The 12,558-nt window shown below is 44.0% G+C and overlaps 1 protein-coding gene across 1 annotated transcript in view; it reads right to left on the bottom strand.

Moving 5' to 3' along the window:
* The window catches only part of LOC141126762 (transient receptor potential cation channel subfamily M member 2-like), a 216,994-nt gene that overhangs the window by 47,948 nt on the left and 156,488 nt on the right, over positions 1-12,558 (bottom strand). Inside the window, exons 25-27 of the mRNA XM_073612743.1 lie at positions 9,948-10,029; positions 9,715-9,860; positions 1,080-1,156 (exon numbers count right to left, since the gene is read on the bottom strand). Coding sequence (XP_073468844.1) covers positions 1,080-1,156; positions 9,715-9,860; positions 9,948-10,029 — 305 coding nt within the window. The remainder of the gene's footprint in view (positions 1-1,079; positions 1,157-9,714; positions 9,861-9,947; positions 10,030-12,558) is intronic.

Raw genomic sequence — 12,558 nt, 5'->3', positions numbered from 1 at the left:
CATTTCAGTTCACCCCATTAGAGTTGAGGTCAGGCCACTCAGATTCATCCTCAACAAAACTGGTCTGGTCACACCATATGTTTATGGAGCTGGCTTTCTGCACAGGGGCACAGTCATGTGTCTTCACCAAACTGGTACCACAAAGTTAAAAGAGCACATCTGTCTACAATGTCTTTGCATGCCGTTGCATAATCAGTCCTCTTCACTGGAAATTTGGAGGGTCTACATAATTTTCACGTTTAATGTTTAGATGTCCACATATGTTAGTCCATGCAGTGTATACGGATACTAGCAACTAAAGCCTTGTACACATGATTGGATTTTCCGCAGACAAAACATCAGACTTTTGTCTGAAGGGTGTGTGCCAGGAACTTGTCTTGCATGCAAACGGCACACAATTTTCTGCCAACAAACACGAACGTAGTGATGTACTACGTGGATTTTCAGCTCTTGAGCTCCACCCTTTGGGCACCTTCTGCTAATTTCGTGCTTGTTGAGCATTGATTCCGAGCATGTGTGTTTGTACTTTCGACTTTTGTGTGACGGACTTGTGTACACACGATAGGAAAATCTGACAACAGACCGTTGTCCGCGGAAAATTTATTAGCCTGCCATCCAACATTTGTCCGTGGAAAGTCTGACAACAGTTGTCTGATGGAGCGTACAAACGGTCGGATTTTAGGCCAACATGCTGTCATCACACAATTCCCATCGGAAAATCTGATCGTGTGCACAAGGCTTAAGTGTGCACTGTGTCATATCATTCCATTTTTCATGATAACGTCTTGTATGCCGGCTAAATTTTTGATTCCTTACTTTCTATCATATATTCATATTAGAGTATGTTTTGGATAATTAACTTTTGCAGCAATATACTTTGTATCTTTTATAACATAATGTTACATTTTTGACCATTATGCGCTTCATGCTGATAACTTGCTGGCTGTTCCTATTGGTAATATTCTCCTCAATACAAAGTCAGAAGAACCGGTTTTATCCTGAACTTCAGGATAGTCATTTTTTGTGCTTTTTCTCCCTGTAAATGTGAGTGGTACAATGCTGAAAATGATAGGACTTACTCAGTGTTTGGGTCATACGTCGCACGGTCATTCCTATCAGCGTTGTATAGGGGAGGATTATATCCTGGGAATTCCACCTGTGGATGATATGCAAGGTAAATTGATCATTTCATATCATGAATATCCCCATGTCACCACTTTGTGTGTGTGTGTTGTTTTTTTGTTTTTTTTTTTGGTAATTTTAGCCCCTTAGTAATTTTACTTAAAGTAGATCTATAGGCAAAACTTTTTTTTTTTTTTTTCATTTTGAGTAGAGCAGCCTTTTTCTTTTTAAGAAAATTATTTTTATTATTTCTTTTCAACAGCACAACAACGAAACAAAGGTATAACCAACTCTTTGTCTCTGAGTTAGTATACGCCAACTTGGCCAACATGTACATTCAATTACATGGCTGTCTAACTGACAACAGTGTCCTAACTACCTATATTAGTTACAAAAACCCCACCCCCTCTCCCTTAACCAACACCCGTTGCTCAGTTCTCTCTCCCTCCGTTCTCCAGGAAAACAACGGATTGCAGCAGCCACGCTCCACCACAGTCCATGACCAAAACTCCATAGCGGGGCCTTGGACCTTTTGACAGGATTAGTAAGCTTAAAGGACTTCATATCAGCCTACCCCCATGTACCATAATTAGCCTACCGTTAGCTCAGAGTTGTACCATGACTGCCAAACTCTATCAAATTTCTTTCCGCATCCTTTAGATAGATACATTGCTTTGTAATAAGGCATCATAGCATTGACCAATCCCTTCCAGAAGCGCAGGTCAGGAGCCCCCAGCCTACGCCACCGCAACAGAACAGCCTTCCTTCCATAGAACAAGAGGATGGTGAGGAGAGTTCTATGGGCCCGCGAAGGGACCACCTCCTCAACCAATCCCAGGAGACACACCTTGACCGTCATTGGGATCGGAGTTATCAGAGCTTCCGAGATACAGGAGGTGACCCCAGACCAATAGAGTTTGATTTGAGGACAGCTCCAAAATATGTGTTCAGCCGCCGCTGGAGCGAAAGAGCATCTCCAGAACTCCACCTGCACTGTTGGGTAAATAGAAGCCAGCCTAGCTGGCGTATAATAAATCCTCGACAAGAATTTAAAATGAATCAGTCTATCTCTAGCAGCAATTAAATGTTGAAATGGGTGTGTCCACATATCGTCCCAATCCTCTCCTTGAATATCTGGGACCTCAGCTTCCCAATGCTCTCTACACTTGTTTACTGCTTTCGGCTTAGCCTTAAACAACTCCTTATAGGAAACTGAAAGCATCTTGGGAAGGTCCTCTGTGGATAACAGGTTTTCTAGGTCTGAGGGAAATTATTCTATCATCTTATTTTTAAATTGCAAATGAAACGCATGGCGCAGCTGGATATACCTGAAGTATTGAGTGTTAGGTAAGTCGTGTCTGGCTTTAAACTGGTCAAACGTCAGCAGTTTCCCGTCCATAGTAATATCCTTAAGAGTTTTGATTCCCCTTGTTGCCCATCCCATGGGATCATGAAATGAGTAGAAATGTGAAAGTCTGGGATTCATCCACAGGGGAGTGGATGGAGAGAGACCTTGGTAACTATGACATGCCTTAATCGTGGCCTTCATTGAAGCAGTAAGAGGAAGATCCATTTTGGTTCCTCTATGTATGGCCATCCGCAGGGACTCATAGGAGCCCAGGTGTGCAGCTTCCAAAACCGTTGCTGAATCCCCATCGTCCGAGGTCAGCCATCTATGTACCACCACTATTTGTCCGGCTATATAATATTTTCGCCAGTCCGGGAGGGCCAGTCCACCCCCACCCCATGGTTCTTGTAATACTTTCAGACCTATTCTTGGCTGTTTAGGAGCCCAAAGAAAGGAGCTAGTGAGGCTATCTCATTTTTTAAAAAAGGATTTGGGAATCCAAATGGGAGCATTACACAAAAAATATAGTATGACAGGAAGAATTTTCATTTTCAAGAGGTTAATCCGTCCTATAAGAGACAAGGGAAGTTTTTGCCAGGATTGAACTTTTTGCTTAAGAAATATCAGAAAAGGTGTCAGATTAAGCGACATATAATCCGCCACATCTGCTGTAATTTTGACCCCTAAATAAGTGATCTGTGATACCCACTTCAAAGGCAAAGCCGGGTCTGCAATGTCCCTCGCACCCATATCAATCTGTAGAATAGACGATTTAGACCAGTTGACTTTTAACCCAGAATACTGAGAAAACTCATTCATAATGCGTAGTGCAGCTACTAGTGACTCCCCTGGGTCTCTCAGAAACAGCAACATATTGTCCGCATAAAGTTCCAGGCTTTCATTTATGTTGCTCACCCTAATCGCCTTAACTTCCCTGGCCGCCCTCAACGCTATTGCGATAGGTTCCATCATGAGGGCAAACAAAAAAGGCGACAGGGGACATCCTTGCCTAGTGCTCCTGCCAATTTGGAAAAATTGGGAAGTGTGTGCCCCCATGCGGACTGCTGTTCTGGAATTGCTATAGAGCATCGAGATCCACCCTCTAAACGTCGGACCAAAACCCATTTTCTCCAGCACCGTCAACATATAGTGCCAGTCGATGGAGTCGAAAGATTTTTCGATATCGTTGGACACCAAAACTCTGGTGGGTGTGTCTAAATTGTGAAGCTGCAAGTGAGTGGACAGCCTCCTTAAGTTGGTGTCTGTTGACTTACCGGGCATAAACCCCGTCTGGTCAATATCTACCAAGGCAAAAATGATTCTCGCCAGTCTCTTAGCTAAAACCTTCGCTAGAATTTTCAAATCCATGTTTAATAGGGCAATCGGTCTATATGATGAACAGTCTAGTGGGTCCTTGCCAGGCTTGGGAAGTAGAATCATATAAGCATCTAGCATAGATGCTGGTAATTGTTGACATTGCATACAATAAGCTAATAGTGCTGTGAGTCTGGGTGCTAAGTGATCAGCATAAATCTTGTAAAAGTCCACTGGAAACCCATCTGGGCCCGGCGCTTTATTAGGGGGAAATGCAAAGATCGCCGACATCACCTCCTTGTTAGTGATGTCCGCCTCTAAGGCCCCCTTGTCCGTGTCAGATAGTCTGGGAAGAGGGAGACCCCCCAACAAGTCCTCCAGGGCTGAGTGGTCATAGTGGGGAACGGGTGCATACAGGGTTGAAAAATAGTCCCGAAACTCAGACATTATGTCTATTGGATCACCAACCAGTTCCCCGTCCCTACGTTTGACAACTGGGATGTTTGCTAGTTGGTGGGAATCCGCCACCAGCCTGGCCAGGAACTTCCCATTTTTGTCTCCCTCCGCAAACAGTGATTCTGTCCTATGCTTTGATTCTGTATGTGCCAGATTGTTGAAATGCAGGTTGAGCAACCTCTGAGCCTCCAACAAGGCCATATAGGAGGAATCCGAGGGACAGTTGGCATTGCTCTCCGCGCATTCCCTTTCTCTGTCTTGCAACAATTTAACCTCAGCATTTTGTTCCACCCTTTCCTTTTTTATGGCTGAAATACCATCTCCCCTAATTACCGCCTTAAATGCATCCCAAACCATTGAAGGGTCAGCGGATTCCTCATTTGATTTCCAATAATTTGTAATCGAGTCCCCAAGGAGAGTAGTTATCCGTTCATTCTGTAGCCAACCCGGCGAGAGTCTCCAAGCCCCCGGGAGGGAAGAGCCAGGGAGACAGAAAGTGGGTTGTGATCAGACAAGCCCCCCTCAAGGTATTTAATGTCTTTCACGTATGACATCTTTACCGGACTACCAAAAGGTCAATCCTGGCCGAAGAGCGGTGTGTCTGCGATAGATGGGAAAAGCACCTGGCAGTGGGGTTTTTCGCCCTCCATATCTTAGTGAGTCCTGCCATGTTTACCCAGGATGCAAGATCCACCCAGCCCGACCTTCCCATATTAGAGGAGTCCAACGCCCCCAAGGTGGCGTTGAAGTCCCCCATAATTAACAGTGGGAGATGAGCATGAGGCACCAGTTTGACCAACATATCATATAAACATTGCACATTGAATGGAGGTGGCAAATATACGTTCACCAACAACACTTTACTGGAGCAGATATCTAATACCAAGGCCACATATCTTCCCCCCGGATATGACACCACCTGATGAACCGTGCAGGGAACAGATTTACTTATAAGGATGGGCACACCCCTCGCAGAGGTGGAGTAGGTGGCGTGAAAAGCCCGTTGAATCCATAGCCTACGCAAGGCAAGTATCCTGCTTCCATCCAGGTCATGCAAGAGAACAACATGCGGCCTGACCTGTTTGAGATATTGGAACACCGATGCCCTCTTGAACCTACTATTCAGGCCTTGGACGTTTCATGAAACCATTTTAATTGGATTAGCCATATTCCCTTATCAATATTTTTGCATTATATAGGCCTACCAATCCCCGCCAGTAACCAGTATATGTGAACTGTGAAGTTAGGAGCCCCATGAATTCTAACTGAGAGCAGAGAACTGAGCAAATATTAACCCCCTTATAAAAACTTAGACTATGCCATACCCCCCTGCCATTATACCAGAAGAGAAAAAAAAAACAACCAAACACAAAAACTTAAAACAAAAAACAAAGTCTGGTATGTAGCTTTCAATCCCAAATTGAAAACTTCCCAAAAAAGGGGAAGGAAAAAAACAGTTTAGAAGGTCAACCTTCTGTGCGAGTGTCCAGCAGAACTAGTAATAAATTCCTATGGTTCCTGCAAGCTCTGCATCATAGAACAATAGAAGGAGCATGAAGCAGATAAACGTCAAATTAAAAGAATAAAAGATAAAAGATAAAAAATAAATAATAAAGACACAAAAATGTAAGCACGTATGAATATATATGTAGGAGCATCCAGTTCTGTATGGAACAGTGATGCAGGGCCCTCTAGTGGCGGCACTATACATACACTCCTCAGGATTAATGTATCAAAAATTAGAGCAGAGACTCCAGCATTCTGTACCATGCATTTTAACTCAAATGTTAAACAGTACCAACACAAGAATAAGGAAGAAAAAAGCCCCTGAGGAAAAATAAAAAATAAAAGAGAGGTTCTTTGATCCAGAGTTGCTCTTTTACCTCCCATGTTGCCCGTATTAAATCATAAACATTTTAAGGTGCATCAGGTGTATAAGTGTAAAGTCAGCACTGAACCAGACTGCAGCAGTCCTCACAGGTTCCGATCCATCCATTCGCAGGCCTCACTTGGATTTTCAAAGAATTTGACTGCGCCATTATGTTGAATCCGCAGCTTGCTGGGGTAGAGCATACTGTATTGAATATTTTTCTCTCTCAACCTCTTCCTCACATCATTGAAAGAGCGCCTTTTCCTCTGGGTCTCCGCTGAAAAGTCGGGAAACAACATCACCTTGGCGTTCTCAAACTTTAACTCAGGGTGTTTTTTTGAATCAGCCAAAATCCTGTCGCGGCCTCTATAATTCAAGAACCGATCCAGAAATGGTCAGGGGTATTCCCCTGGCGGGCGTCTGCCTGTGGGCACCCGATGGGCTCATTCTACCAAATAGGTTGGGGGAAGCTCCCTAAGATCCAGCAATTGCTTGAAAAACTGTTCTGCAAATAAAGTAGTTTGGGAACCCTCAGCCCCTTCTGGCAGGCCTACCACCCGCACATTATTCCTCCTCTGCCGGTCTTCTGCATCGTCGGCTCTACTTTGCAGTGGCTTCACCATGGCGTGCAATTCTGTCAGTTGATTCCCCCGAGAGTGAGATAAATCCTCCACCTCAGATATTCTGTCTTCAGTCACTGTAAGTCTGCCCCTTATCTTGTCCAGGTCACGTCTAATCAAAGTGCACTCTGTAGTAAGATGGTCTATGCTCACCATGACCGCCGCCTTGCTTGCCGCCATAGCTTCTAAAATAGGTCTGGTAATGGCATCCTGTGGTGTCTCAGGGACCGGAGAGACCGACGGAGAATCATCAGATCTGGATTCTTTAGGCGCTGCGGCTGAAGACGCCATCCTCCTGGCTTGTACACACTCTTGCTTGGTACAGCAAGGAGTAGGCAAGATGGCGGCGGCGGGACTCATATCAGAGCCTCGTGCAGTGCAGGTCCTGCGTTGGCACTTCTGAGCCTGCTTCCCAGCCTTTGCAGCTCCTTTTTTCATGACCTGGATGTGGTCCACACTGTCCGTTACTGAAGTACCGAAAATCGGGCTATTTCACACCAGAGAAATGGATGTAATAGCAGGAGAGATGCGGAGCTCACCGGGAACACGTCCTGCTTCTTTCACATCCGGTCAGGCCCCTTAGAGCAGCCTTTTTCAACCAGGGCACCTTGATGTTTCTTCAGGGGTGCCTTGATAAAATGCCTAAAAACTGAATAAAAATTGTATACAAGCTGGTGTGTGGATGAAGCCTGCCTTTTAGTCTACACAAAGTCACAGGTTTTCATTGTGTACCATTACAACTTTCTAGCTGCCAGCATCCTAACAACCAATGGCATCATCAGTTGATATGGAGGATGTCAGTCGCTTGCATAGCATCTTGTTTGATCCTCTCCTGCCCCTCTCCATCAGCGATGGGGGTCACATTAGCTGAGTGATAGAGAAAAACTGAGGGAGAAGAGAAACATTGGAATACTAGTCAGTACCAGTATGAAAAAAGTGTATTTACTTTGGAAGAATAAATTACCTCTAACGTTGGGTGTCCTACTTGTGTGGATGTTACTGCATCATGTAAAACTATTATGCCCCGTACACACGGTCGGATTTTCCGATGGAAAATGTGTGATAGGACCTTGTTGTCAGAAATTCCGACCGTGTGTAGGCTCCATCACACATTTTCCATCGGATTTTCCGACACACAAAGTTTGAGAGCAGGCTATAAAATTTTCCGACAACAAAATCCGTTGTCGGAATTTCCGATCGTGTGTACACAAATCCGACGCACAAAGTGCCACGCATGCTCAGAATAAATAAAGAGATGAAAGCTATTGGCTACTGCCCCGTTTATAGTCCCGACATACGTGTTTTACGTCGTCGCGTTCAGAACGATCGGATTTTCCGACAACTTTGTGTGACGGTGTGTATGCAAGACAAGTTTGAGCCAACATTCGTCGGAAAAAATCCTAGGATTTTGTTGTCGGAATGTCCGATCAATGTCCGACCGTGTGTACGGGGCATTAGAGTCGTTTTTACATTTTAAAATGAGGTACCTCGAGACTGTCCATGATTTTTAACCACTTCAGACCTGGAAGGATTTACCCCCTTCCTGACCAGAGCACTTTTTGCGATACGGCACTGCGACGTTTTAACTGACAATTGTGCGGTCGTGCGACGTTGCCCCCAAACAAAACTGACATCCTTTTTTTCCCACAAATAGAGCTTTCTTTTGGTGGTATTTGATCACCTCTGCAGTTTTTATTTTTTGCCCTTTAAACAAGAAAAAACGACAATTTTGAAAAAAAGGCAGTATTTTTTACTTTTTGCTATAATAAATATCCCCCCAAAAATATATAAAAAAACAAATTTCTTCCTCAATTTAGGCCGATATGTATTCTTCTACATATTTTAGGTAAAAAAAAAAAATCGCATATTGATTGGTTTGCGCAAAAGTTATACAAAATAGGGGATAGATTTATGGCATTTTTATTATTTTTTTTTATTGGTAATGGCGGCGATCTGCAATTTTTATCATGACTGCAACATTATGGCGGACACATCGGACACCATTTTGGGACCATTGTCATTTATACAGCAATCAGTGCTATAAAAATGCACTGATTACTGTGTAAATGACACTGGCAGGGAAGGGGTTGACATGAGGGGGCGATCAAAGGGTTAAGTGTGTCCTAGGGAGTGATTCTAACTGTGGGGGGGGGGGCTACCACTGACATTGCTAGAGATCACTGCTCCCGTTGACAGGGAGCGGTGATCTCTGTCATGTCACTAGGCAGAACAGGGAAATGCCTTGTTTACAAAGGCATATCCCTGTTCTTCCGCTCCGTGACACTATCGCGGTCCCCCAGCGGACATCAAGTAAATGCTGAGATTTAAAGGGGAAGTACCTGTACGCCCATTTGCCCAGCTGTGCCATTGTGCCGACGTAGATCGTAGTACGCTGGTCAGCTAGTGGTTAAAGGGTGCCTCGAGATTGTCCATAAAGTTTAAAGGGTGCCTTGACTGAAAAAAAGGTTGAGAAACACTGGGATAGCGTCATCACCCCGTCACTGTATTTTTTTGCCACCTGTGTCCCATTGGGGAGATTTTCCTTTACTTCCTGTCTCACAGCCACAAAAGGAAGTGAGAGGAAACCCCTGCAAATTGGGGACCCCAAGGCCACCAGAAGTAGTGTCCCCATTAGAATATTCCCCCTCTATTACTTTTCTGAGGACAACCCACATTGTGAGATTTTCTTTTATTTTCATTTTGAAAGATAATGGTAAACAGGACAAATAAAGAGGGTGTGCTGCCTCTCGGGGGCCACAGGCAACAATAAAAACTTGACAGGAGTCAATCCATCTCCACTCCAACTAAAAAAAAAAGTTTTGTCTTTAGTTGTACTTTAACCCCTATTATTTAATTAACTCTTTTTTTGGAGTGGCAAATTAAAAAGTTCTGGGAGAAGTGGCACACTTGGCATCCTTGCCTTGAGTGCCAGAGAAGCTTATCTTGAAACCGCAGTAGTCTTCCCGCCACCAGAATGGACTCACCTCCCATGGCACCAGCTCATCGGGCACTGGGTAGCGGTTCATTTTAGAGCCCGGGTACTGCAGGATCCGAGAGTTTGTGTGGTACAGACAGTCGACGTATCCATCTGTGCCTGCTGCAAACTTTTCTTCCTGTGAACTGCTGTGGACTGGCCGGGAAGACAGGAGAGATATCATAACAGAACCCAACCTCATATCAATATACACATAATGTACCAGTCTGCACTCACACTTACCCAATAGCCGTGTCTTACTGCTGAAACCTTTCTCCATCAAGGCGGAGATGATCCAATTCAGAAACTGTGTAGACTGATCCATCTGCAACACAAGACACCACAGTTAAGATGGGCGCACACTATGCACTCAGATTGTACAATCTCTGTGCAATTTAATTTAAATGGACTAAAACGTAATATGAAGGCAAACCTAAATAATCCTTTTAATTTGTATCAAATGAGACAGGCTCTTGCTCTACATCAGTCTTTCTCAACCTTTTTGGTCTCTTTAGAAATCCTTGAAATCATTTTCAGGTCTTGGGGAAACCTTGATAAAGCCAGTTCAAATTCCCCTTTACGTTGCTGGCACATTTACAGAAGAGGACAAAATGCCACCCTTACAGACAGTGAAAAAAAACAGGATTTGGGGCTTACCTGTAAATTCCATTTCTTGGAGTACATCACCGGAAACAGAGCAACTTCTTGAATCCCTATGAATAGGGTTATGTGCCACCTACAGGTGATTGGACACTGGCAAACATAGACAGGAAGTCGCCTCCTATGCATAACCCCTCCGCATTAGGCAAGACTTCGGTTTTGTAGCAAGCCATAAACCGCAAAGACAGAGAGGTGGGATCTATGTGTCCCGTGATGTACTCTAAGAAATGGATTTTTACAGGTAAGCCAACAATCCAGTTTTCTTTATTGTACATCACTGGACACAGAGCGTCTTCTTTGATGTCAACAAGATAACAGGCCCCAAAAAAACCTAACCAGTAACAAGAAGAACCTCACGTAAGCCTGCAAAAAAAAAAACTGCGAAAAGTAATGTCTTCAGCAGCCCTAACACCCCCCGGATAAAATTTTGTAAAAGTAGCTGAGTGGTTAGCACTTCCACCAGGCAGCATGAGGGTCATTGGTTCAAATCCCAACCACAGCACAACCTGCCTAGAGTCTGCAGGTTCTCCCTGTACCTGTGTGGGTTTCCTCCTACACTCCAAAGACATGCTGGTAGGTTAATTAACTCCTGTCTAAACTGGCCCTAGTTTGTGTATGTATGACTGTAAGTTAGGGACCTTAGATTGTAAGCTCCTTGAGGGCAGGGACTGCTGATGTGAATGTACCATATATATTTATAGTGCTGTGTAAGGTGTCATCGCTATATAAGTATCTGTAATAAAAATTTCATTATTAAATAAAATTGTGAACTGAAGACCAAGCAGTGGCCTTCAAACTCAAGCTACTGAAGTTTGATGATGAATCGCGCAAGTTGCATCTAAAAGGGTGGAACCTTCCCTTTCAAACCATAAATTTGAGCAATAAGCTGACAAATCCAACAGAAAAATGTAGAATTGGAAGGTGCCCTTTGAGCCCCCCGGCAGCAGAAACAAAGGTTCCCATTGCTGATTTGCGGCAGTCGACTTTAGGTAAAACCTAATAGCATGAGCATGATTCAATTATGAAGAGCTTTGCCACCCCACCCCCACGTCTGAGGCTTAGAAAAAAAAAAAGGCAAGACAATGATCTGGATGAGATAGAAAGCAGAAAACACCTTAGGCAACAACTACAGCTGAGGTGAAGAACCACCTTGGCACAGTGGAGGCCCAGGAAAAGGCAACCAATTTGAAATCCTCAAATCCAAAGTAAAGACAATCATAAAACACAACCTTCCACGTCAAAAACAAAAAAAACAAAATGAAAGCAAGGTCCCAAATGGGATAAAACTGATTTTTCTGTAAAACAGAAGGAATCAAGTGAACTGAAGACCAGGCAGTGGCCTTCAAACTTGAGCTACAGAAGTTTGATAATGAATAGTCTAGGAAGCATCTAAAAGGGTGTAACCTTCCCTTTCAAACCATAAACTCAAGCAATAAGCTGACAAATCCAACAGGAAAAGGTAGACCTGGAAGATGTGCTGTGTGACCTCTCTTTGGACCCATGGGCATTGCCCAAAGAGAGAATCTGATTGCTGAATCACAGCAGTAGACTTCAGTGACCATCGAATTGTGAAAAGCTTTGCCCTGGCATCTGAGTCCTAGGACAGAAAGAAGGCAACACATTATCCCAGATGAGACAGAAGGCAGAAAACAACTTAGGCAACAATGACGACTGAGGCCAAAGAACCACCTTGGCATGGTGGACCAGGACTAGGAATGGCTCCTTACAGGAAAAGGCAACCAATTCCGAATCTTCAAAGCCAAAGTAATGGTAACTAGAAAACACAACCTTCCACATCAAAAGAACTAAAGGAAGGTCCCAAATGGACTCCAATTTTTTTCTGTATGACAGAATCAAAGGAACCAGGTATAGGAACCAAACTGAGATCTCATGAAGTCAACGGCTGTCTGTCCAGAGTGAAAATATGCCTAACCCAATGCTCAAAAGACACACATCAAGGAATGAAAAGCAATTGGCCTCTGAAAAAAGACTGCCAAGGCTTAAATCTAATCCTTGTGCATACTCAAGGCCAGCCGCAGATCAACCCCCATAGGAGGAAGGCCAAGGAATGGCCCTCAACCTACTTGCGAGAATGAAAACTGCTAGCCTCGCACCAAGCAACAAAAGACTTCTAAGTCCCATGGTAAATCTTCCATGAAGTAGCCTTCCTAGCCCGATAGCCTCCATAGGAGTG

Source organism: Aquarana catesbeiana, linkage group LG02 (assembly GCF_042186555.1).
Source record: "Aquarana catesbeiana isolate 2022-GZ linkage group LG02, ASM4218655v1, whole genome shotgun sequence".
Classification (NCBI taxonomy): domain Eukaryota; kingdom Metazoa; phylum Chordata; class Amphibia; order Anura; family Ranidae; genus Aquarana; species Aquarana catesbeiana.
The sequence above is the reverse complement of the archived record's forward strand: the minus strand, read 5'-3'. Positions and strand labels throughout refer to the sequence as shown.